General features: G+C 37.6%; 4 protein-coding genes and 1 long non-coding RNA gene across 7 annotated transcripts; 3 read left to right on the top strand and 2 right to left on the bottom strand.

The window, feature by feature from the left end:
* Positions 17–5,643, top strand: LOC109949787. Its single transcript, XR_002272053.1, has 3 exons — positions 17–302; positions 2,444–2,589; positions 5,536–5,643. It is a non-coding gene; the product is annotated as an uncharacterized LOC109949787 (long non-coding RNA).
* Positions 5,218–7,367, bottom strand: LOC18773093 (transcription repressor MYB5). The gene is made up of 2 exons (XM_007205236.2): positions 6,537–7,367; positions 5,218–6,379 (listed from the first exon to the last, which is right to left on the bottom strand). Exons 1-2 carry the CDS (start codon positions 6,923–6,925, stop codon positions 5,575–5,577), a joined length of 1,194 nt encoding a protein of 397 aa, XP_007205298.1. The 5' UTR covers positions 6,926–7,367; the 3' UTR covers positions 5,218–5,574.
* LOC18772288 (peptidyl-tRNA hydrolase, mitochondrial) lies at positions 7,094–10,870 on the bottom strand. 3 transcript variants are annotated; one of them, XM_020566096.1, is made up of 9 exons: positions 10,535–10,869; positions 10,077–10,271; positions 9,873–9,957; positions 9,731–9,798; positions 9,370–9,420; positions 9,193–9,266; positions 8,690–8,748; positions 8,527–8,603; positions 7,094–8,421 (listed from the first exon to the last, which is right to left on the bottom strand). In XM_020566096.1, the coding sequence occupies exons 2-9, from the start codon at positions 10,182–10,184 to the stop codon at positions 8,287–8,289; spliced, it is 657 nt and encodes a 218-aa protein (XP_020421685.1). In that variant the 5' UTR covers positions 10,185–10,271; positions 10,535–10,869; the 3' UTR covers positions 7,094–8,286. The 3 variants fall into 3 exon arrangements, with proteins under 3 accessions (XP_020421685.1, XP_020421686.1, XP_020421687.1); XM_020566097.1 differs by having other exon boundaries at positions 10,077–10,260; XM_020566098.1 differs by lacking the exon at positions 9,731–9,798 and having other exon boundaries at positions 9,370–9,416; positions 10,535–10,870.
* Positions 14,121–23,591, top strand: LOC18772811 (importin-5). The gene is made up of 20 exons (XM_007204894.2): positions 14,121–15,520; positions 16,088–16,291; positions 17,025–17,129; positions 17,242–17,307; positions 17,392–17,556; positions 18,035–18,109; positions 18,195–18,349; positions 18,767–18,902; positions 18,982–19,051; positions 19,161–19,288; positions 19,372–19,428; positions 19,945–20,130; positions 20,258–20,350; positions 21,284–21,369; positions 21,453–21,519; positions 21,613–21,679; positions 21,762–21,898; positions 22,178–22,269; positions 22,392–22,458; positions 22,903–23,591. Exons 1-20 carry the CDS (start codon positions 14,294–14,296, stop codon positions 23,065–23,067), a joined length of 3,348 nt encoding a protein of 1,115 aa, XP_007204956.1. The 5' UTR covers positions 14,121–14,293; the 3' UTR covers positions 23,068–23,591.
* Positions 24,459–25,838, top strand: LOC18771957 (ethylene-responsive transcription factor RAP2-11). Its single transcript, XM_007206747.2, has one exon. It carries the CDS (start codon positions 24,717–24,719, stop codon positions 25,581–25,583), a length of 867 nt encoding a protein of 288 aa, XP_007206809.1. The 5' UTR covers positions 24,459–24,716; the 3' UTR covers positions 25,584–25,838.

Here is a 26,032-nt window from a genome sequence, read left to right as displayed (position 1 = left end):
CCCTAGTGCAGCCATTGCATTGGTTCTTGGGTGCTGCAACTTGTCACCACCAACATCTGAATGGCACGTGTCCTTCCCTCTAAAACCCAGGGGTGCTTATAACATGTGGGAGATACTGAAAATTATCGAAAGAGCTTTCTACTACATGAAGTTTCTTCTTCTGCCTTTTTCAAGTTTCAACCTTATTTTTAATCTTTTTTCGAGTCAGTAAGATTTCCATGACCCCATTTTATCATTGTGCGCTCATGGAGCAATGGCATTTGTGCGAAAAGGCTCAAACTCAGGCACCACACAGCTTTAAGGTAAGCCATCAACAGCTTTCATTCAGCTTCTCTTATGTTGTTCTTCGTAAAATGAAATGGTTTCGGAATCTACAACGAAAAATAGTATAGAAAAATGGTCTGTTGCTTTCATTTCTGAAGAAACTCGGTTGTTCCAGTTTGTGAAATGTTCAAGTATTTTTTGCAGTAGAGTTGTTTATGCATGGGGTAGCTTTTGCTTGTTTGGCTTCCCATACATAGTTTATTATGGATTTTTGGATGTCCTTTGTCTCAAATTTTGTAGCGAATGCGCACTCTGTTTCCTCTGTTTCTATATGTTGGTTTTTTCTTTTTTGGAAACGAGCAAGCAAACTGTCACGACACATTCCCTCGTTGTTCTTGGTTGTTGGTAATTTTAGATTTGAGGCTTCTTATTTTTCTTAATTTGCATTAGCATTTGCAAGGCATCTTAGAGGTAGGGAGAAAATTACACAGGGTTTGGTTTGTCTCTGTCTTTAATAATAATATTACCAGGTAAAAATAAAATCCAAATGAACAAATTCTTGAAAGAAAATCATATGATCATATTTCAAAGTAGCGATATTTAAAGGAAAATTATATTTCACCTCATTATATAATTAATCATATTTCAAAGTTTAACAAGAGCAATACATGAAAGAGTGAGTTCAATTCATTCAACCCCATTGGAGGACGCATTTGAAATGTAAGTACCATGCCCTGACCCACAATAAGACAACTTCCCAAAGCTGGTTTGAACCCCACCTCACATTGCCCTCCTATTTTTATTGTTTTATCTTTCACATGATGCCATTTGACTTTTAATGCATTCGATTGAACCCAACAAAACCAAAAGGAAAAAGAAAAAAAAAATACACCAACTTTTGTATATCTTTTTCTTTTTTTTTTGGACAAAGAACTTTTGTATATCTTAATAATGATATAGTTCTGCAGTTTGCTCACAGGAAAACCATAATATTTATTAATAGTTAATTTTAATAATGATACAAACTTTATTAGCCTTTAGCTAAAATAACAGCCGCTTGTGACTTGTGTCGTGAAACCGCGTTTTTATTTTGTGATCAATTAAGAAAGAGAGTACAATAAAACAATTTATTTATATTGCTTTCCCGCGTACTGGCTATTCATAGGAACTGAAAAGCTCTAACTAAGATTGGTAGGTCATACTTGACACCCCCCCCCCCCCCCCCCCCCCCCCACCACCACAAAAAAAAGTATAGGATTTATATATTATATCAGTGTCATGGAAAGAAACACAAATTAAGAGAATATAAGCTTAAATAGTAATAATATATAGGGACAAGAAGAGAAAAAAAAAACACAAGCAGGTAGAGGGTCAACGAAGTTGCACTACAACCTACTGAATGGTCAACCATCTACCAATCGCCTGGTGGAGTGAGATGACTGGTTGTTTGAGTGGATGGTCAGATATGAGCCTTTGGATTTTGGTCAAACCATGACATTACAAACAAACAAAATAGCTTTTCATAGTTTGCCCCCCCCCCCCCCCCAAAAAAAAGAAAAAGCTTCTCATAGCTCTACAAGTTACAACAACAATACTTTAAGGAGCCAAGCATGCCACTATTTATTGTCCTCTATTTTGTTTAAATCTTAATAGGTTTTATTTTAATAAATAAATAAATTAATAATTGGTATATGAATTATTTTCTATATTTGTAAGGTGCAAATCATTTTCGTTTTGTTTTTATTCTCTTCCCATTAGTAGTCAAAATCCACAAAGTAGGTGGGAGGGAGCTTTGCATTCCCCCCCAAGCAACAACTTTTGGGTGAGTGTTGAATAATTTTGTGGTCCAAGAAAAGAAAAGACAACGACCAACAATTTATTTTAGGCTAAAATAATTATCTGGGCAAATGTCTATGGCCCAACAAGATTGGTGTTCCGGACCAGCCCAGTCTGTCTACCTTGTTTTATTTGTCTGGGTTTTGGGTGGGTCAATATATGATTGATTCAAATCCTATTTCTTTCTTCAAAATTGACATAGTTAGAGCATGTTTTAAGAGTATATAATAGCTGGTTTTGTGAGGCATCTTATAACATGAATCAACTCAATTGTGCTGAGAATGCAAATAATAAATATACTGCTTCTTTGATTTTCATCGTCCGAATATGCATGGTTATGCAGGAGGCTCTTGATGGGGCACTGGCGATCGTCACGTCAGCAGACATATATTGTGTTTGGAGATGGAAGAATTACCAAACTGATCATACGTACCAGACTGAAAGTTAATTATACTGCAGATTAATTCTTGATCCGTCGTGCCGATCATAGTAAGTTTTCTTCATTTCATCCTTAATTAATAGATATGACTGCTTCAAACTATGCATATACGTACGTACATTAAATGAATGGCTTCTGGCTTTACTGATATATACATATATCATATGTGTGTTTCTTGATTGAATGCATATTTACTGAGAAAGAAAAAAAACTCTTGCTCTTCGTCATCATATGTTCTTAGTACTATAGTTGAGTCTAAGAACAATGTGCATGGAGAATGGTAGATACATAAAACAACCCAAGAATTAATGCTGTTCTACAAACATATATATATATATATATGTTCAAACATTACAAAGATTTTACAAAGTATTAACAGTTAAACCTCTCTCTCTCTCTCTCTCTCTCTCTCTCTCTCTCTCTCTCTCTCTCTATATATATATATATATATATATATATATATATAAGTCATTGAGGTCAAGCCGCTTGACTCAAGCGTTCCCTCACTCACTACTTATAATGGCTCAAATTTAAGCTAACTGTATAAGGTCATGTTTAGTGCATAGGATTAGATTGAATAATTCCAATTATATATACTCGACTTCAAGGTATGAAGGTCAACTTTCACAATTATATATACTCGACTTCAAGGTATGAAGGTCAACTTTCACATTTTGTTAAAAGTACAATGAATTTGTCATGAAAGAAACTTATTCATTTCCAATCCCCCAAAATAGTAGGATGTCAACACCTTATAACTTATCCCTAGTAATCCTCACAAAATGAAAAATCCTTAAATTTCTTACTCTTCGATAATCTTGTAAATAATCCAATTCAATCTAATCCTAGACACCAAACGTAAAATGATTGTTTTTGGAAGGATAGAAGTCGGTGTGTTTTAGGTATATATATGACCAATTTTCAGCTAGTAATCGTCAGGTTAGCTTGAACCAAACTAGAAAATTATCTGGTATATATGTTATCCGTTATACAAATAACATATGCACCAAGTCCAGAGTGTTGATCTTGATTATGCTTCTCACTCTTCCAAAGCTCCACCCAAATGCCATTTTCCTTTCCCTCTTCAGTTCTATCGATTAATTTCACAATGTCCAGGTATTGTATTTCTCATGCATGGGGAGCTCTCAAAGTATATGCCAATGCTAGTTCCGAAAATACGCTGACCTTCAGATTAACCTATATACCTAGGTTCAACTGCACTTCTTTGAATGTACACTGTGCTAATATAGCCTTTATAGTTATACTACTAGCTACATGTACAATAGAGTCTAAGTTAATTTGTAATTTTATTCAAGTAATTACCTACCGATGACATGTTAATCGCAAACTAATTAAGGCATCTATGTATACCCTGACATTGATTTACACAAATACATGCTTCAGTTTTCTTTGAGTACAAGAATAAATGTATACATATATGTATGACCGTATTTTCCATACCCAAGATTAGAGATTAGCACACCAATCTACATCTGATATATTAATACTACATAAAGTTTAATATATACATGCTTTAACTTAATTACTCTTAATATACATGTCAAAGCATGTTATGTAAATATATGCACATTACAAATCAAAAATAGATCACAAAATGCATATATACTGACCAGATTAGACGAATTAATAAGATATTTTAGCTTCAAGCCCTTAATGGAATTAATCTCATCTAAAGTTCTGATGATGAGGTAGGTTTGAGTACCTATATATGTTCAGATAAAACGATCCTTCACCTTCAATCAATAGAAAGAAAGCAAGAATTCATATGTATATATATGCTCATGAAAGTTTGCCAAAATGTTCCATGCATGCATCCGACATTCAAATATGAATTTGTTAATCTTTTCTTCTCTTTCGTTTGTTCATTTCGACATTAGTTTACATATGTAAGTAAGCTTTGAAAGATCAAATGTGGCCTTTGAGCTGCATCAGTGCCTCTATATACCCCAGTTTTTCTTGCAGTGATCGACATCAATAGTTCTGTTTGTAAGCTTGACATAATTAATGTAGGCTTATTCTTTAACAATATAAGATTTCATGATATATTGATTGTCTAACATGGTATCAAAATCCTGTATGTAAGAGGTCTTGAGTTCGAAACCTCGACATTCATATATTTCTCATTAATTTCTTTGTTGGTTTGCAACTCTTCTCTCTCTTGTATGGCTTATATCTTAAACTTTTGGTGCTGATGATTTTCCAACACCATCGAGTTTTATATCTGAGCCTGAGGAAGTGAACAAAACTATTTTGTGTTTTGGCTAAGTATATCTGATGATTCAGTTGTGACTGTGATAGTTTATAATTTGAATGATCTTCATGCATGCAACATCTCTGTGTTGAAACTTATTTGGCTTCAAGCTAGCATGTGTAATCCATTTACTCATTGTATACATATGCATACACCTCGATGAGCACTTAATCTGTTGAGAAGATCAAGTTTGGTAGACGTAGTCTTTTATATTTTGGAATTGCAAACATTATGAGCCTAACAAGGTTTCAGCATGAAAACAAGATTCACTTGGGATATATATAAACTAGTAATCTTAGTATTTATAGCCCTTTTTAATCCGTCTACACTGAGAATATGATGAGTATAGTACTTCATATATATATATATATATATATGGTCGGGTCATTAGAGTTTACAAACAAAATGATAGAAATGTGAGTGAATTACAAAACATGAAAACAAATTAATTCACTCAAAAGTAGTACTTTCAACATCGATCTAATGCTTGTTTACAATACATATAGAACAATACAAACATGAACATACATTGATGTAGGCCACAAATAAAGCCAAAATCATCATCAAGAGAGGATGAAGTACATACTAGTCGAATAAATAGATCACACACAAAATCATACAAATATCATATCATATTATATATATGATATTGATCCAAACCCTAGAACTAATTTCCATAAATAAACTAATTAAGCAACTGTTGTGTTTGTTTCAATCTGCGCAGTGCATGCGATGGATCGAACAGGGGCGGGCTAGCTGGCTTCTACTCCGTTTGATCATTGAGTACCCTGTGGTGATCGTTTTGGATAAAAGCAGAAGACATGAGCACAGCAGATTCCCAGCCAAAAGTGGATGGCGCAGTTGCACCAGCACCACTAGAAACCAAAGGAACATGATGATCCGAACCATCAGCAGCAGCTGCATTATGTGCATTATTCCCGTTCTGAAGTAGTACTTGTTGTTGCAAATGGTGTTGGCCAGAAAATGGATCCTCGTTGATTAATGAATTCAAGAACGAAGAGAAGACATCGTCGGCGCAACAATTCATATCATCGTCCTCTTCATTCCCCCCAAGTAGTGCTCCTCCATTGTTGCTGCCGTTGCTTCTCAAGCTCAAAGTTCCCATTGCCGCCGCAGAAGCGTGATCAGAAGACGTCATGTTTGCATAGCCATGGACCACGGTGCCCAGCTCCTGATCATCAACAAGGTACCCATTTTCCTTGTTGGCAATATTTGTGACGATATTCCCATTATTGCCATTAGTATTGGGAGCTGCCCCATGATGATGAGCCACAGGCTCAGAAGGCTCAGAAGTAGGAGGAGGACTAGGGTTGGTGTTTGAGCTGAAGCGATTGGTTTTGGAAGAAGAAACTGTTGCTGCTTTGTTAATGTTGCTGTCCATATCAGCAGCAGCAACAGTAGCCGAGGAGTGAATATCTGGATTTAGAGGCTTGTGGGTTCTGGGATCTATGCCTTGGCTGATCAGCTTCTTGCTCAGGTGTGTGTTCCAGTAGTTCTTTATCTCATTGTCCGTACGCCCTGGGATCCTCCCAGCTATCAAAGACCACCTATACATACATATAATTCATTAATTCAAACACTCGATCTCAACAGTGAAACCCTAACCCTAGAAATCAATAAGTAATTATACATATGTGTGTGTAGAATGGATGATGATGATGATGATGGGCATATATATATATATATATGTATATATATGTATACCGGTTGCCGAGGAGGCGATGGAGGCGAAGGATGAGATCTTCTTCGTCGGGGGCGATCTGGCCGCGCTTGACAGAAGGGCGGAGGTAGTTCATCCAGCGGAGGCGGCAACTCTTGCCGCAGCGGAGCAGCCCCGCCCTCTTGGGTAGGGTCCGCCATCGGCCCTCACCTTCTTTATTGATGTAATTGGACAAGAGCTCGTCCTCTTCGGGCGTCCACGGCCCTCTCTTCAAACCCACCTTGATACAACACGGCGTCTTGCTCCCACCACTGGTCCCCGCCGCCTTGCTCGACGACGACGATGTTATTTTCGTTGGTATTGAAGTTGCTGTCGCTGCAGCTGCCGCCGCTTTTGACGACGATGACGATGACGATGACGATGGGTTTCTCATTATTGAAGCAAAGCTGCCTCGACTTCTTCTGAGTGAGTAGGGTAAGGCTATAGCACTCAAATGCCGTCGGCAAGTGATATCTTAGAAATCTATGGGGATGGAAGAAGATGGTGATTGGGTAGCTATCAATAGTCGTTCTGATCTTGTTTCTCTGCCCTTCTTCTTGTGTAGATTTAATTTTTATAAATTTTTTTTTTTTAAAAGTTTGTTGGTATTGAGAGGGGAGCATGGGTGTGGGATGCGAGTCCGGACAGATTTCAGGGGTATGGTGTAATAATAATATGCTCAGCACGAACTGATAACTCCTCACGCGCCTTTCAACTGCCTGGACATCACGGCCATGGTTCACTCTTCTCTGCTTTATTTTAGTGCCCTAATGATTTTACTTTCATACAAGTGGAATTCTGCTTTAGTGAGCAAGTGTATATAATATGAACTCTACAAATCCTATTTTCTTCTTGATTTTTGTGTTGACTTGATTTTTATTTTTAAATTTTCAATAAGGATTTTTATTTTTAAATTTTCAATAAGGTTGTTTTCACTCTATTTTTTTAAGGTAAATAAGTTTGCCATAAAATGTATCCAGTTTATTTCATGAACTTTTTTATGAGTAGATTTTTTTTCCTTTTAAAAGATTTATTTTATAATAAAAGGACTTATAGCTAAAATGATTAAGAACATTTATCTATACATTCAAGATTCTAAAAATAAATTAAACTCTCATCTCACAATATTTCTTGTATATAAAGAAGAATCTTACAATTCTATTTTTTAAGTTCAATTTTCCAAAAAAGAGTTATGAAGTTACTATGAAAAGAAGGACGCCTTTGAGTTGAGTGTTTATAGGGGAGAGTTTGAGTCCACCTTCCTTGAATGCGTGTGGAGGTCTTTGGTCATAAAGTGAAGCCGCAAGAGACAGCGAGGATGGCTGAAGATTGGGCCCACAAAGCACTCTGGGCAGTCAGTCACTATTTCTCTCTTTTTTTCAAATGTTTTTATCGGACATAAAATCAATAACAAATTAGACTGAGCCACTCTCCAGCCTCCGCTGTAAAGCGAATTGGATATTTGCTGTTTTAACGATAAACTCATGCACCACGTGCACAGGAGATGCGAACCTCCAGTCATGGACAATTGAGTCCAGTCAATGCAAAACAAAACTTTTGAGATATGATGAGTCTCACACACACACACACACACACACACTCTCTCTCTCTCTCTCTCTCTCTCTCTACCTTCTTCATTCACGAAATGAAACTTGAAGCAGAAAGATAGACTGGTCCTAAAAAATCAAATCAATCATATATATATATATATATATATATATATATATATATATATATATATACTCATTTACAAATTCATGTTGCCATTGTAGTCTCTAATCTCATATGCTTGTATTTTTGCTCTGAGTTGAAGCGTCTCGCACTCTCTGCCAAACCTTCAGATAACAGCACCTTCAATATATCAACTCCCTCTTGTAAAGCAGCATCAATCTAACATCATAAAGCCCAAAGCATCATTCAAAACTTCAAAACACCAAATGAATATCCAATTCCATCAAATGCAGGACTCAATATACAAAACAACCATGTACTTACTCGTCCTTGAGCCGTTGCATTAAATTTCTGGAGCAAGAATGCCTTGGGATCCATTTGACCAGGAGGCCTCCCGATACCTAACAAGGAATTCATCATATTTCTAGCACTGCAAAAGATATCATAACAACAACAAAAATACAAAAATGTAAACATTCAAACTAACCGATTCTTAGCCGAGGAAATTCTCTGTTCCCACGAAAGTGATACATTACACTCTTCACCCTGAATAATTAATAGCTTCAAAAGATAGGTAATGATATTCCACATATGCTCCTTTAGTTTGAAACAAGGGGTGGGGGAAGCAAAATTGAAAGGCCTTTCAAGAGAGGACAAAATTAAACACTATTCAGTACTACTCACTACTCAGAGGATTGGAAATTGGCAAGAAGAACTCAAGCAACACCACAATAGCCATGGTCCTTACTCTTAAGAGACGAAATAGTGATGGTCTTACTAGGTCACAAGAGCCATTCTAATGTATATATCCTATATAATTACCTCCTCGTGATAAAGCATGCCACTAATCAGCTACTTAATTAACTGTTGTAAACACCTGGGTTTAAGTAGGTTCTAACAGTTTGACAAAACATTTCCAACGTTACTTAATCATTTTGAACTTTAGAAGTAAATCTGCTTAAATATCAAAGTAGAATATTTTGATCATACCCATTGTGGCATCCATGACCTCCATTTGGGTGAAGACGAAGTACCCCACATGGTAAGTTCATGTCATCGTGGAACTACAAACAAGAATAAATAAACAAATACAATAAAGATATATTTTTTTTTAAAACAGAGATGCTATCAAGTAATAAAAACTTTAAAATGGGAGAATGGAAGTACCACTAGCACACGATTGAGAGGTAGCTTATAATAAGCAGCAAGTGGTCCTGTCTGCAGAACAGTTGAATAAAGAGAACACACTGTTATATTCTTTCTCTAACATAATCAGTAGTATCAATAGCTCAAACATACAAAACTGAATCAGTTAAACATCAGAAAGAAATATAAATTTATAAGTGTGCTAGAAGGAATGGAATGGAATACAGAGTACAAATATCACATCTGTTTTCATATAAGATTAACTCCCATTCCCAGTTATACAGAAGTAATAAACATAAAGAGAAAATACTCGATTAAGGAATAACCTTTTTTGAAAACAAAATTCCATCAGATGTTAACAGGAAATATATCAGTCACTTACAGATTCACCACTCAAATTCATGTAAGTTTGAGGCTTTGCAAGAAAAACAGGAACTTCACCAACGAAACCTGGCATACCAAAGTTCCATGAACTTCACAAACAAAAATAACAACCAAGGAAAAGTATGCAAATATTTACATGCCTTGCCCGAAGATAGCTTTGCAATGCACCGTGCTCATTTCAATTCCTTGAGAATTAGCAAAAACATCAATCATCTCAAACCCCACCTGCTTCAAACCAAAAGAAAAGGAGATAATTTGAAACTTGTTCATAAAACAAAAAAAGAAGAAGAACAAAACAAGAAAGTTCAAAGTATGGTCTCTAAATGAATGGTATGGTATAGTACATTGTGCCTAGTTCCTTTGTACTTATTGCCGGGATTGCCCAAACCCACAAATAGCCACGGCTGTGGAGCAGCAGTGCAAAAGTAACGCCTACCCAACCTATTAAGCATCTTCCTCCTTGTCCTCCTCGGTGCGTCGGACTAGGCCTCACAGTACCATAATTCACCGAAAAATGAACTCCAAAGTCTGCAGCGCACCTGCCATTCACGACTTTTTACAAACAACTAGAGTGCATTCAAAATGTATATAGTGTGTGCGTTCTTAAACTGTCTCCAACGGAGAAATGTGCAATACAATATGCAATGCATTGAAATGGTATGTCAAAAAATTGAATGAGGACCCAAAGAAGCAAAGCCAAACCCAAGAGCCCTATCACAGAATCCAAAAGAAATAATCGATTTTTCTCAAAAGAAAATGTTGTTTACTGGAATTCCATACTTGCCAAATTTGAGCTTGTTACCTCAAATAACCAGTAAGTGAGTGAGAGAGAAGGAGCCAGCTATGGCTTTGGAAACTTTGGGTGCTCCAACGAGCAACCACGATGGCGCTGGTTATTTTTGAGAGGCTACAAAAGACACGGTTGCTGAAGGCCTAAACGCAGTCGTCTTGTTCTCCCTGCCCACTAGCCTACAGCACTGGCATGTACGTCAGACGGCGAGCTCCGGCAGTTTCATTGCAGCTGCTCCTTCCTCAGGTGTTGGCCGTAAGAACGAATATCGGGACTATCAGACTTAACCCATTACCCAAACAGCCGTGCACACTCTGACCATGAGAGGAATGAAGTGGGAAATGAGTATCGGCCCGACTACCTTGCTGGTCAAAATGACCCATGCCCCAAACCTCGAGGACTTAGGGTCCGGCCCATTTTATAGGTCCATATGAAAACTTTCTACTACGACTCGGCCATAAATAGATGTGGGCAAAAATCCGGTCAAACCAAACCAATCTAACCAATTTAATTTGTTTTAACACTAAAAAAGTGTAATTTTGGACCGAATTGAATCAAATCGGGTCATAATTAGTTTAGTTTGATTTGATTTGGCCTATATGAAAACCATCTTAAGCAAGCCGAATTGTCTATGTTCATTCTATTATTTCGTGGCATTTGACATCTTTTTATTCGTTATCACACTATTATGTTTCATCTAACACATAGATAGATATCAAGCTTTAATATAATTAGATTGTTACTTTGTTGTTTATATGGAATTTTGAATGTTATATATTTAGACATTAGACTAGTGAATTCAAAGTTGCATTTTTATGTGCTCAACATTGTTAAGATTGTTTAGGTCGATGATTTTGACTTCATAAGATTATAAGAGATGAAAATTATTTGATGTGTTTATTTAAATTTTCAAGTATATATAAAATTATTGTGTTTTGTTTCAAATGATTATTAGATTTGTGTTGAGGCCCAAAAAATCCAAGGCTAGACCCAAATATATTTTCGGCCCAGTACAACACCAAGTGAAAAATCCTTATTTAAGCAACATGCCAACTACAAGCTTAAGTGGGTCCAAGCCACGCAAATTCCCGGATTTGTTGAGCGGGTTGTGGTATGGATAGTTACGAGCATTCATGAGGCTCATTGATGGGCAAAGAAGTGGAAGTTTTGAGCTGCTTGGGAGCACCAAAACTCGAGTCCATTTCTTGAGTCAAAACATATGGGTAAGTCTGAGAGAAAATGAGTGGCTCAATAGCTTAAGAAAATATCCAATGGCTTTGCAAACACTTGGAGAAATCCCACATCAGCCAAAATATCCAGCACTTTGATCAAATAGGCTGTTTCCAGTAGCCTGAGCAAACTCACAGGCTGCTGGAAACAAAATACCAATAGCCCAACCTAGTATCGTGGAAAATATCTAGCATATCTGTCAAAACCATCAAAACCAAGCAAGCTCATGTGTTGGTCACCTTTTTTGACTAGCACCTTTACCCATTCTTTCCTCTTCAAGCTTTGGTAAGAAAACAAGAAACAAAAGTGGGTGGCTCCTCATCCACATGGAGAAGTCCAACTGCTTAAGGACCTTGGAACTCCAAAAAGCTTCATGCCTACATGCTCAGGCTAGGGAAGTTTTACCAAATAAGATGGAAAGAAAGAAAGTGAAGGAAAATGGGAGAGGGTGGCTTGATAAAATTAAGGTTTTTAGTGCCTATAAAAGGAGCCACTTTCTACCTAGCAAAGACAACTCACCTTGGTTGTTGCAAGCCTCCCAGCAACCATGAGAATTCATCGAAGGCAAACATCCCCTCTGGAACCCTTCAATTTCATGCTTTGTTCTTCAATCTTCCTCCTTTCTCTCTCTCAAAACCCACATCCAGAGCAAGCATCATCTCTCATCTCTGGAACCCTTCGATTTCAAGCCTTGTTCTTTCATTGCTTCTTATTTTCTTTTATGTCAAATCACCCAAGAGCCTGACGAAGCTTTCGTCAAACTGCTGGAAATTTGCTCTAGCCACCCATGCTTCCATATTCTTCCTATCTTTCCATAAACACAAATCTTGAGAGCAATCATCATCTCTCATCCCTGAAACCCCTGCAATTTCGAGCTATATTTTTCCATCTCCTCCTGTCTTCTCTTCTAGAAATCACAGCTCTTTCCCTCTCTCATGCTAAACTCATGAATGCTCAGCTTCCATTCCACAAGCTTCTCATGCAAAGCCAAGAATTTATCTATAAGCTATTGTTATTTTTGTTGGTGAAGGTAACCAATGTGTTTCCTAAGGCTTCACCATCTTTTCGAAGCATTTTTGGGGCTTGATCTTTGAACTCAGACACAAGGGATAATTCCATCAATTCGCTCCTTACGGCAGCCCAGCCCATTTGTAGCTACCAGAAGAAAAAGCTCCCACAATTTGAAATTTGAGTAAATAGATGTTATGAAAAATGAAAATGGTCTTGACTTGTAGACCAGTGACTTCAAGTTTGAACCCATATGGTACATTGACAGTGTATATGAGAAACCCTTATCACCTTAATAACTTTGGCAAAAATAAAAAATAAAAAAAGACCTAAATTGTAAAACTTCTCAAACCAATTTGTCCAACTGTGATTGGGTTGGTTTGGTTTTCTATTGATTTGAGCTCAAAACTAAACTAAACCACACCACTTAATCATTAATCAGTTTGATTGTGGTTTGAGAGTGGAATCAATCCAAACTCAACCACAACCACCCATAATTATAAATCTATTTTCAATTTTACGATATATTCAATCATGTTTAAATATGTTTGGATGAGGAAATTTAAAAGTGCAAAGGAATTCATAAATGATGGATTCTAAAATAACGGAAATTAATGTTCTAGAATTTGTAAAGTTTCTTGTTTAGGTAACTAGAATTTAACATTTATTTGTAAAGTTATCTTTTTTTAAAAACTCAATATCTCTTGTAATTTTAGAAATGAATACTTTTTAGATAGAATTTAAAGTTGAGATTTATGACCACCAAATTCCATGTTTTTTTTCCCAAGCGAAATTTCTAAATTTTTTGTTGTATTTTTTTCTTCCCAAATACAGTAATTGGTTCATGTCAATTTAAAAATTATAACTTTTATCAAAATTCTAAGTTTATTTCCCTCATCCAAACCCGCTGTGAACGAAAAATTAAAATAACATGCAAATAAAGAGGGAAAATTTAGAAAATGGCATGTCTTCCAAAGTAACCAAATAAATAGAAAATGATAAAAAGCAAATGTCTAGAATAATAATAATAATAATATAAAAGGAAAGAAAGAATTAAAAATTAACATTAGGAGCTTTGTGCTTTGTGGAAAGGTTGGGTTTGGTTTACAAATTAAATTTAATAATTGGCACGGGTACTTGGAACAGAAATTAAAAATAGAATTGCATCGTCACGAAGGATAAAATTCCCTCCAAAAATATATTTGGATAGAAAATAATTTAAATAAATCATGATTGATGAGTGACCCACAAATAAGACATACAGCTAATGATCCATTGGATAATCAAAGTCTTTGCGCTTGCTTTTCCCTAATTAGGAGCCCCACTCCTCTACACCCACTCCTACTTTTAGCGCACCGCACCCTTTCTCCCAAAAAACCCCAAAAATCAAAACTATAGTGAAGTGAGAGGGGAGAGAGAGAGAGAGAGAGCGCCAGCCACCTTTGCAGGCTCTCTCACATACACTCATCCGCAGCCAAAAGCCTCAGAAAGCCCTAAAACCGTAACTGAGTGGTGAGGTTGTTTGTTGCAGCAATGGCCGACTCGACTCAGCTACAGCATGCCCAACTGGCGACGATTCTCGGCCCCGACCCGGCCCCTTTCCAAACCCTAATCTCCCACCTCATGTCCTCCTCCAACGAGCAGCGATCCCAAGCCGAGCTCCTCTTCAACCTCTGCAAGCAGACCGATCCCGACTCGCTTTCCCTCAAACTCGCCCACCTTCTCCAGTTCTCTCCCGCCCCGGAGGCCCGAGCCATGTCCGCCATTCTCCTCCGCAAGCAGCTCACTCGCGACGACTCGTACCTCTGGCCCCGCCTCTCCCCCACCACCCAATCCAATCTCAAAACCATTCTCTTGACCTGTATTCAGCGCGAGGACACCAAATCCATATCCAAGAAGCTCTGCGACACCATTTCCGAGCTCGCCTCCGGGATTTTGCCTGATAACGCCTGGCCCGAGCTCTTGCCTTTCATGTTCCAATGCGTCTCCTCCGATTCGCCCAAGCTTCAAGAATCGGCGTTTTTGATATTCGCTCAGCTTTCGCAGTACATCGGCGACACCTTGGTGCCGCATATAAAGGAATTGCACTCCGTGTTCTTGCATAGTTTGGGAAACTCGTCAAGCGCCGAAGTGAAGATCGCGGCCTTGAACGCCGTCATCAATTTCATCCAGTGTTTGACGAGCTCTGCCGATAGGGATAGGTTTCAGGACCTGTTGCCGGCGATGATGAGGACGCTGATGGAGGCTTTGAACAACGGGAACGAGGCCACAGCGCAGGAGGCTCTCGAGTTGTTGATCGAATTGGCCGGGACCGAGCCCAGGTTCCTCAGGCGGCAGATTGTGGAGGTGGTCGGGTCTATGCTGCAGATTGCCGAGGCCGAGTCGTTGGAAGAAGGGACCAGGCACTTGGCCATTGAGTTCGTCATCACGCTCGCCGAGGCCAGAGAGCGCGCGCCTGGGATGATGAGGAAGTTGCCGCAGTTTATAAGCCGATTGTTCGCTATTTTGATGAGTATGCTTTTGGATATCCAGGACGATCCCGCATGGAATACAGCAGAGACTGAAGATGAGGAAGCGGGTGAGACCAGTAATTACAGTGTGGGGCAGGAGTGTTTGGATCGGCTTGCTATATCCCTGGGTGGGAATACCATTGTTCCAGTCGCTTCCGAGCAGTTGCCGGCATATTTGGCTGCCCCCGAGTGGCAGAAGCACCATGCTGCGTTGATTGCACTAGCTCAGATTGCCGAAGGTTGCGCTAAGGTATCGATTGTTATCATAATTGTTATTATATCATACTAGGGATAGTTGTTACTCCAACCACTTAGATGCACCACAATTAATCACATATGGAATGCTTTGCATGCTTTTTCTGTTGGAGTGTAGAATTTGAGATCTGGTAATAAGAGGCCCGAGGTTTTTGACTTGTGTTGAAGACACTGTTGTGTGAACATGAGTAGCTGACAAGTTAGAGATGTAATGAGAGACACTCATCTAGAATCAAATTACTCGTGTTTATCCGGTTTGATTATCACATCCACACTTACCAAGTATGAATTAAAAGTTTTCATGGCAGATATAAGACAATTATTGTGTAAAATGTTTGCACATACACGCTCGCATATCCCTACTCTTGATGCAGTTTTCAAGGGGTCAGTCTCAGTTCTGTATCATCAATACTACCAAAGGAAAAAAAAGTTCTATATCATCAACTATAAGAAAAGTTCATCCCCAGAGTACTTTTGTGCAGATTCTCTTTCTTCTAGCTAAAATGAATTGCCGTTTACATTATTGTTAATGATATTCTGTTCCTTTTTATTTTTGTTGCAGGTAATGATTAAAAATTTAGAGCAAGTGGTGGCAATGGTCTTGAACTCATTTCAAGATCCACATCCTCGTGTAAGGTGGGCAGCTATTAATGCAATTGGGCAGTTGTCTACGGATTTGGGCCCAGATCTGCAAGTTCAATATCATCAGCAGGTGCTCCCAGCATTGGCTGCAGCTATGGATGATTTTCAGAACCCTCGTGTTCAGGTTAGTTCCCGGATACGGCATTTGGTCCTATTTCTGAATAATTGATTGGTATTCAGTTTCAATGTTTGACTGGTGAAGGATTTTTTTCTTTCCAAGCTAGTTTCATCTTTAACCTACAAATAAGGTGCACTATAACTATAAATACTTGAAAAGTGGGAAAAAAAAAAAAAAAAAAACCTAAGGTGCAATTATTCCCAGGTGACCATGAAACGAATATTGACAGGCAGTTTCTCATCTTAACGATGCTTTACAAGTTGGGCACTGTAGAGCATTATGATTTGTATAAGGTTGCTTAAATCAATATTTCAAGCAGTTAGGTCATCTCACGTTGCTTGAGGGGAGCCCTTCATTGCTGTTTGAGCTGTTTATTTTATTTATTGGGGCAGGAGAATGAATCTTTTACCTGCTGGGAAGTCATACATGCATGAATGCATATTTCTGGTTGATTGTAGTCTCATTTATTTGGAAGTATGGCCCTTTTGAAAGTTATTACAAAGTACATTAGAAAACAAATTGCGATGAGCTTTAGTTTGGTGGGATACCGTTGGTTTCCACACTTGCAAACTAGCCTCTGTTTGAGTTGCTTTATATCCTCAATTTGTAAACGAGGGTGATGGCTCCGGAGGATATTGAATATGCTGGCATGCCCTTTATTCAGCTCGTTGTCAGGGTCATTATTGCACATGCAAGATTATCTATTCATTGCTTTCTTTTTGTAATTTGATATCTGCAGGCACATGCTGCTTCAGCAGTGCTCAACTTCAGCGAGAATTGTACTCCGGATATTTTAACACCTTATTTGGATGGAGTAGTGAGCAAATTGCTAGTACTTCTGCAGGTAAGTGCTTCTTACAAGTATATATATATGCGTGTGTATATTTATATATGTTACCACATTCGTGGTACTAATATTTATTTTACTCTTGTCTAAATTTTTATGTCTTGTTCAGAATGGGAAACAAATGGTGCAAGAGGGAGCCTTGACTGCTTTGGCATCAGTTGCTGATTCATCTCAGGTATTGTTCTATATAATATACTATTCTAGTTGATTTTTTGTTGTTGTTGTGGATGATCCAATCTGATGGTAATTGGATGTGTAGGAGCATTTCCAAAAATACTATGATGCAGTTATGCCTTACCTAAAAGCTATCTTGATGAATGCAACTGATAAATCTAATCGTATGCTTCGCGCCAAATCCATGGAGTGCATTAGTTTGGTTGGTATGGCTGTTGGAAAGGATAAATTCAGGGATGATGCTAAGCAGGTAAGACATTATACATTTGAAACCACCTTTCCCTGTATTGGAGCATACTCCTTTTAGAATTTGTATTCATATGTCTTGCATATCAATGGCTATTGGACGGATGCAAGAGTATGGACTACTACAATTTTTTATTTATTTAGCTGCTTATCCATATCAAATTTATAATTTGCTATTTTGATTCATTTCCTAATATTCCCCCCGAATTTAAATTTGATTTCGTCAGAAGTTAACTTTTCCTTTCTCTTGTGCATGCTACAATATTCAAGTTATATGATTAAGCTCTTTTCTATTTCTTGAATGAGAAATAAAAAAATTGAGTATTTTAACGTGTTAAAATGCTGCAGTCATTTTACTAATCTAAGAAATAAGTTAGAGCAATGCTGCCAATTTCTTGTTGGTGTGTTTGAAGTCAGCTAATTTATATACTGATATACTGAGGCTTATAAGTACAGACTGATCCTTACTATTTTCTCTATAGGTCATGGAAGTGTTGATGGCTTTGCAAGGATCTCAAATGGAGACAGATGATCCAACTACAAGTTACATGCTACAAGTATGCTCTTATCCCATAAATTGCACACAAATTGCTATAATACCAACTTATTATTTGCAATAAAAATTCATCTACAATGCTGTAGGCATGGGCTAGACTTTGCAAGTGTTTAGGACAAGATTTCCTCCCCTACATGAGTGTTGTAATGCCTCCTTTGCTTCAGTCTGCTCAACTTAAGCCAGATGTAACCATTACATCTGCAGATGACAATAGTGATATTGATGACTCTGATGATGAAAGGTACAATATTTTTTTTAAAATTACCTTTTGCCCTTTATGTAAGAAAAGTACGAACACACATGCATAGTGTGCTTGAATGTGCCATCACTACCTATTTCTTGGTATCCTTCCTAAGGGTTACTGAAAGCTGGATCTAGTGTAGACTCCTATGAGCTTTCACCACATTTACACCATTATCTGCATGCCCCCAAAACTAGTGTGCATGGGTAACCATAATGGCTTTAACATCCATATCAACATTTTTATATGCTTAAACTCTTGATGGTTATCTGTGTAAATTCCCAATTTCGTAGTTGAAAGTGTGTGAGGTGTAGTTTTGGTAAGGGAGTGCATAAGATATTATGATCTAGCAGTAGTGTTGTTATTGCTGCAGAGTGGTACCTGCTGTCTTGCTAAAAGTTTCCTTTTCTATTACAGTATGGAAACAATTACTCTTGGGGATAAACGGATTGGAATCAAGACTAGTGTCCTGGAGGAAAAAGCTACAGCTTGCAATATGCTGTGTTGCTATGCTGATGAGTTGAAAGAAGGATTCTTTCCGTGGATTGATCAGGTCTTTCATAGTGGGCCTTATTTTTTTCTTGCCTGGCTTTCTCTCATATGATACTTAAAAAGGTCATATTTTTGTATAGGTTGCCCCAACTTTGGTTCCACTTCTTAAATTTTATTTCCATGAAGAGGTTAGGAAGGCAGCTGTTTCAGGTAGTATTGGTTTTTAATATTAGATATTCTTGTTTTCCCATTCCTCTTCACATGTTGTTGGAGGTTTGTTTCATTTATTGATTAAGAAAGATCATCTTTTTGTTTCTAGCAATGCCGGAGCTACTGCTTTCTGCAAAATTAGCTATAGAGAAAGGGCAAGCTCAAGGTCGTAATGAAACCTATATAAAGCAATTGTCTGACTACATTGTCCCAGCTCTGGTGGAAGCATTACACAAGGTAGTTTATTGTCTGTCAATTAAGCCTCGATCAGGGGTGTAATGATATAAATTTTTCCTAATGTGAGTGCAATTTGTATGCAGGAACCTGATACAGAAATATGTGCAAATATATTGGACGCATTAAATGAATGCTTACAGGTCGGCCTTATTTTTAAGAAATTTAGTAAACTTCTTTTATGGCTTGGTTTGTTTAAGTTGCACTTAGTCTGCATGAATTCACATTTTCCGTAGTTATGGAATTGGTATTTCTTTCCCCTAGTACTCTGGAACAACGTTGTCAATTTACTTATTGCTGGGTACAAATAGACGACGCATCCAGAATGTAATTGGATGATGGATACTCCTTGCCTTGCTCTGTTTTGCTACTGTTATTCTTAATTTATTTTCTCTTCAAATGAAAAAAAAAGGTTTGATTTGCTAGAACTTTAATAATTAAATCTGTAATTAAGATTTTGGACCTTAACTTTGTGTTGGTGGCAGTCAGTGCTGTATAATACCATATGGTTACTCTATTATTTTTGTTTGCATGGAAGATTCAAGTAGCCACCCAACTGTTTCGGAATAAAATTTTATTTGAGTATGAATCCATCTTATATTGTGCCTTATTTCTTGAATATGTATCCATTCATGCTTGCTTTGTATCCTTTCTTTCAGATATCTGGACCACTTTTAGATGAAAGCCAGGTCAGATCCATTGTGGAGGAGATAAAGCTGGTGATAACTGCCAGTTCAAGTAGAAAAAGAGAAAGAGCAGAAAGGACCAAAGCCGAAGATTTTGATGCTGAGGAAGGGGAGCTCATTAAAGAGGAAAATGAACAAGAGGAAGAAGTTTTTGATCAAGTAAGTTTTTTCAAAAACAATCCCTCAGTAGCACATCAATAATACTGATGTTTGTTTGTGGGGCCGTTGTTTGTATATTGGGGATATTTTTGTCATGGTTATTTTACACACTATTTTCTGGTACCAGGTGGGAGAGATCTTGGGAACTTTGATCAAAACGTTTAAAGCCTCTTTCTTGCCTTTCTTTGACGAGCTATCATCATATCTGACACCTATGTGGGTAAGTTCTGTCTCAAGGAAGCACTAATTTTTTTTTTTAGGTTCCAGCTTGAAGAGTTAACTTGTTCACTCCCTCTAATTATCATTTTCAGGCCCAGCCCTGAGGCAGGGTGAGAAGGGCTACTGCCCTGGGCCCCATCTCAAGGAGGGCCCCAAAATATTTATTTATTTTGTTATTCTTTTAAAAGCTGCTTCCAAAATAGTTTCTTAATATGAGGTACAGTGATATACTAGTATATATAAGAAGATAAGAAGCCAACATCAAGATTTCTGAAGTTCCATCTTGCATTAATGGTTTCTCTTCGATTTTATTCAAACCAAATCTATGTTCAAGTCCTACTAGCGTGAAGAAATAACATTTTTATATTTTTATTTTATGATGATTGATGAGTTGATGCTCTGATTATAAATGTATTGAATGGACTATCTTTGGGAAAAAAAAAAGACGACTATAAATGACTTTGGAATGAGTAATTTGTGGTTGTTATAATTAACATATATTGTTCTTCCCCTCTTTCTTCCTTTGGTGCATTCTACTACTTAAAATGCCATATTTTTCTTCCAATCTCTTTCAATTTTTTTTCTTGTGTTCAATCATTGCTTTATATATAAATTTTTTAAACATTTCCATAAGTAAAATGAATTTTTTTTTAAGGCCTAATTTTTGTTACTAGTTGTAAAAGGTCTACACTCTATATACACATGTATAAATGAAAACACCTATTTTTACTTGTAAGTAGTCTTGCATTTATAGGGCCTTCTTTTTTACTTTGCCTTGGGCCACCAAAATCTTAGGGCCAGCCCTGGTCATTTTGAGGGACCAGCATGCTCATTCGTACAATTGCCTAAGTTATTATTTTATGTTGCTTGGTTTTGTTTTTCAACCTTTTAGTTACTTTCTTATTATATTAATCATTTTGGGTCCTAAACGCAGGCCAAGGATAAAACACCTGAAGAGAGAAGGATTGCAATATGCATCTTTGATGATGTTGCAGAGCAGTGTCGCGAGGCAGCTGTAAAGTAAGCTTGTTCTGTTAGAATTGTTTGGTTGAAATAATTCTTATTGTTGTGAACTCATATTTGTTCTGATGTGTTTGGATCAGATATTACGACACATTTCTTCCTTTTCTATTGGAGGCTTGCAATGACGATAACCCTGATGTTCGACAGGTCTGATCTCACCAAACTGTTCTAATGTGTCTGGTTGCTTTTTCTCATAATTGTTATGTGATTCTTTTATTTTTCCTTTCCTTTCCTTTTCAGGCAGCTGTATATGGACTTGGTGTCTGTTCAGAGTTTGGCGGGACAGTAATTAAACCTCTTATTGGCGGTAATTCTGCCTGCATATCTTAAATAGTTGGAATATTTCTGTATGCTTATTATAGGTAACACTTTCTAGTGGCTTTATCCAGAGGCTCTTTCGAGGCTAAATGTTGTGATTCAGCATCCTAATGCCGTGCAACCGGAAAACCTAATGGCATATGATAATGCCGTTTCTGCTCTAGGAAAAATATGTCAATTTCATCGCGACAGTATTGATGCAGCTCAGGTACTTCCATTTGTTTGATTTAGTCATAAATAGATTTATCAGAAGTTTTGTCCTTGATGTGGTGAAGGAACATATGTACAAAAGTACTGAATGAGTTACCAGAATAAGTTTATGTACTACTGTAGCGCATACAATGTACCCTAATAACTTTTGTAATACTACTGTTCTATTATAGCTTGTCATCTTTTTCTTTTTAAATTTATTGGTATCTTGCTTTTATTGGTCTGTTAATCTTTAATTTCTTTGCTCTATGGTTGTCAATTTTCTGGCATTTGGTAGGTTATTCCTGCATGGTTGAACTGTTTACCGATTAAAGGTGACTTGATTGAAGCCAAAGTTGTTCATGATCAGCTGTGTTCTATGGTAGAAAGGTAGAGCTTCAATTTTGTTTTAATTGTGCCATCTCCTATTACTTGTCTTTTCATATCTTTAAGCTTTGGAATACTGTTACCAAGAAAATTTATATAGGTGCACCGTTGTAATCCATCTACAGGTCTGACAGGGAACTTTTGGGTCCCAACAATCAGTATCTTCCCAAAATTGTCGCAGTGTTTGCCGAGGTTTGTGATCTATAAAATATTTTTGCACTCTTAAGCTTAGTATAGTTTTTCCCAGTGGCCGAAGATCATGATATTCAAATTCTTGTTTTCTCAATAATGCATGGCTTAGTATTCTATTCCATCAGTTCTTTTGAATACGTATATTTTGTTAGTGATTGTTGTTGACATGACCAATTATGGGTACATATTATCATGTGGTATAGGTAAAAAGATGAACATCTTGGTTAATTAAGCAATATTCATGTGGCAAGATTGGGGACTGATTAACTAACTAGTAGAACCTAAATCTAATTGCTTTATTTTTCTCATCTTGCTGATAATTGTAACCTGCAAAACAATATATTTGCGCAATAAGATGACACCATTAAATGCAGATTCATTCAATGTAATACATCTTCAAGCTTCCCTGAATATTTCCTCTGAGGGGTATGATTGTTCCTGTAGGTTCTTTGTGCTGGCAAGGATTTAGCAACAGAACAAACTACAAGCCGGATGATAAATCTATTACGGCAGCTTCAGCAGACTTTGCCACCAGCTACCTTGGCCTCCACTTGGTCCTCCTTACAACCCCAGCAACAGCTTGCACTGCAATCTATCCTGTCCTCATAGTATGTTGGCCTTGCAATGTGCATGTTGCTGCTTTCAGATACACCATCCCTGTCTTGTGTGTTAGTTGCATCTGTCACCAATTCTTTTCCATAAGATGGTACCCATCAGTCATTTTTGCGTAAAGTTTTACAGCGAGCCAGCATCTGATTAAACGTGGAAGTCATCATTGCGATCTGTTCAATCAGACCCTTTTTTGTAGGATGTGTATATGCAAGTGTCAAGTGTTAATTTATTAGTGCAATTTTGAGTCCAAAAGAAGAAAGGAAGGCAGGTAATTGTGGTTTGTGCGCTTGTGCGCTTGTTCTTTTTGGTTTTTGGTGGTGCCTAAGGTTCTGAGGGTGGTTGGTGAGAAAATTCTTGTATCAGTTTTGGTCTTGTGTTTTGGTGTTTCCTACGCCTCCATTATGAGAATCCGTTGACTAAACTTTCGATGGCAATTCTTTCATTATGTTTGCAATCTTGATCCCAAAAGGCAATAAATTGGCTTATGGTATGGTATTGTGTTGGGTCCTTTTTTTAATTGCAATGACACTGTATAATAGTTCTGAGTGTCTTTGTGCAGAATCATGTTTTTCTTTGATTTGATTGTGCAGAATAAATCAAAGTTTTGTTACATTACATCCGCATAATTTAGGATCACCCAAAAATTATCATATTTTCTGGTTCCATTACTTTAAGCAAGAATGCAAAATGAGAAAATGAGTTGCTGGGTAAACTTTATTGGTTGGTTCAACTCGTTTTAACTTGATGCAAAATGCTTGTGTTGGACGCGAACGATGAAGTTGAGCGTCATCCTCGTTTGATGTCTCGGTCTGAACTGGACTAGCTCAATTAAATTAGCTTAATATTCTTAAGAATTGGTTTGAACTCAATTTATTCTCTGTTTGTTTTTTGGTTTTTATCTTTTTATGAATACATGTTTAATTTGTATTGTAGGCAGCAGCGTGTTTGTTAACGCAATGCAGCAAGTGATTGGTGTGTAATGTCAAAAGAAAGATTCCACCAAACACAGCGTGCACAATGAGATTCCCATCAAATTCTTTGTATACAAATCCAATGCGAGCTGTCGTTTCCCTTTCTATTACGCCATGTGTCATGCCTTCGTGCTCTCACGAATTTTGCTTCCTGGTTCCGTTGACCAAGTGGTGGTGAGGAGTGACGACAACTACTCCCGCCCTCTGCCCTACTACTTCTAACCATGCTTTGACTTGTCAAGTTGTCACTTATTTTTATCTTCTTTATTTATTTATTTAATATTTTAATTTTCTCTATACTTATTTATCACCTTCTTAACTTATCATTTTATGGGTTTTGGTGCTTATATTATTTGGAGGCAAAGGCAAAAGATTTTCTATAAAAGAAAAGAAAATGAAGGAAAGAAATGGATTGCATTTCCCATGGAGACAGAGACAGAGACAGAGAGAACAAACACAAGTAAAAATAACCAAATAACTAATGTATGATTTAGTCTTGAGCGAACCTTGATAATTCAGTCATCCTCAGTTAGAAACAAACTCAAATCGACATATGCTGACATGAGAAAGAAAACGAGCCACCCACTACTACCAACAAAAGCTTATATAACTCACAACCCACCATTTTGCTCTCTCATTCATTGACAAAATATCTCTTGAACCAACATATCTGCCATGGAAGAAGAACATGAAGAAGCCCCAAAGCAGCAAAAGGAAAATGGGGTCTCAGTCTCAGCCAACAAACAAAGCAAGTTGAAGACCAAATGCAAGTTCGTTGGGGTGAGACAGAGGCCATCAGGGAAGTGGGTGGCAGAGATCAAGGACACAACAAAGAAGATAAGAATGTGGCTGGGAACCTTTGAGACTGCTGAGGAAGCTGCTCGAGCTTATGATGAAGCTGCTTATCTTCTTCGTGGCTCCAACACCCGAACCAACTTCTCCACTCACGTCCCTTCCAATTCTCCACTCTCTTTGAAAATCAGAAACCTCCTCAACCACAAGAAAAGTTTGAATTTGAAGCAAAAACAAAGCCCTCCACCAACCCCCAACAGCAGCTTAAAATCCACCCCTATAGCTGCTACAACTACTAGAATTAGTTCTAGCTCTAGCATTTGTAGCGGCAATATTCAAGCGTTTAGTGACACTTCATCAGCCAACTGCAATGCTAATTCTAGTTCTCCTCTGCCTTGCTACAAAAGCCAGGACATTCAAGCGTTTGATGATGCATATAGACCAGACCTTAGCAACTGCATTGGGGAGCTTCAACCGGCTATGTTTCATTTGGATCAGTCATGGCCGTTCCTAGCTGGGTTTGATCAGCTTCCACTAACCCATGAAGGGATGGACTTAACAAAAGGCATTGGTAATGTTGCAGCAGCAGAGGCAGAGGTGGCGGAGTTTGAGCGCTTAAAGGTAGAGAGGCAGATATCAGCTTCGATTTATGCAATGAATGGAGGGAATGAGTATGTGGACAATGAGTACGATGGAAGTGATGCTTTATGGGATCTTCCTACTCTCTCGCAGTTGTTCTGCCTTGGCTGATGTGATGTGATGATGGTTGGCTGGCTGCTAATCTTTTCCTCTCTTTTCTCTGAGTTTTATAGTTTTGAATGAGTCAGTCTCTTGAGAGAAATCATGTTTAGAGCAAGGCTCTTCAAAGCATGAAAATTCTAGGAACCTGTATGTTATTAATAGTTTGTAATATAATTATCTGCTATTGCGGATTTGTTTCAGCCTGTATGATTAACAATTGATTTGATATTAGTGGTTCAAAAATGAAGAAAACCATTCTCAAAAGTTAAGGACAGGTTTAGATTTCTTTTTCATTCTCAATTTACACTACTTCAAACTCTGCTGCTATGTTGCCATATCCACATGTTGTGTGTAGTGTGTAGAGCCATAGGAAAATAATAAATCAGCCTTTTAATGATCATGATCACTGCAAATGCTGTCAATGCCTCAATGCCGCGGGAGGTTCAGCAGGTTCGAAA

This window comes from Prunus persica, chromosome G6, assembly GCF_000346465.2.
Source record: "Prunus persica cultivar Lovell chromosome G6, Prunus_persica_NCBIv2, whole genome shotgun sequence".
NCBI lineage: Eukaryota > Viridiplantae > Streptophyta > Magnoliopsida > Rosales > Rosaceae > Prunus > Prunus persica.
This window is presented reverse-complemented; position numbering and strand designations above follow the sequence as displayed.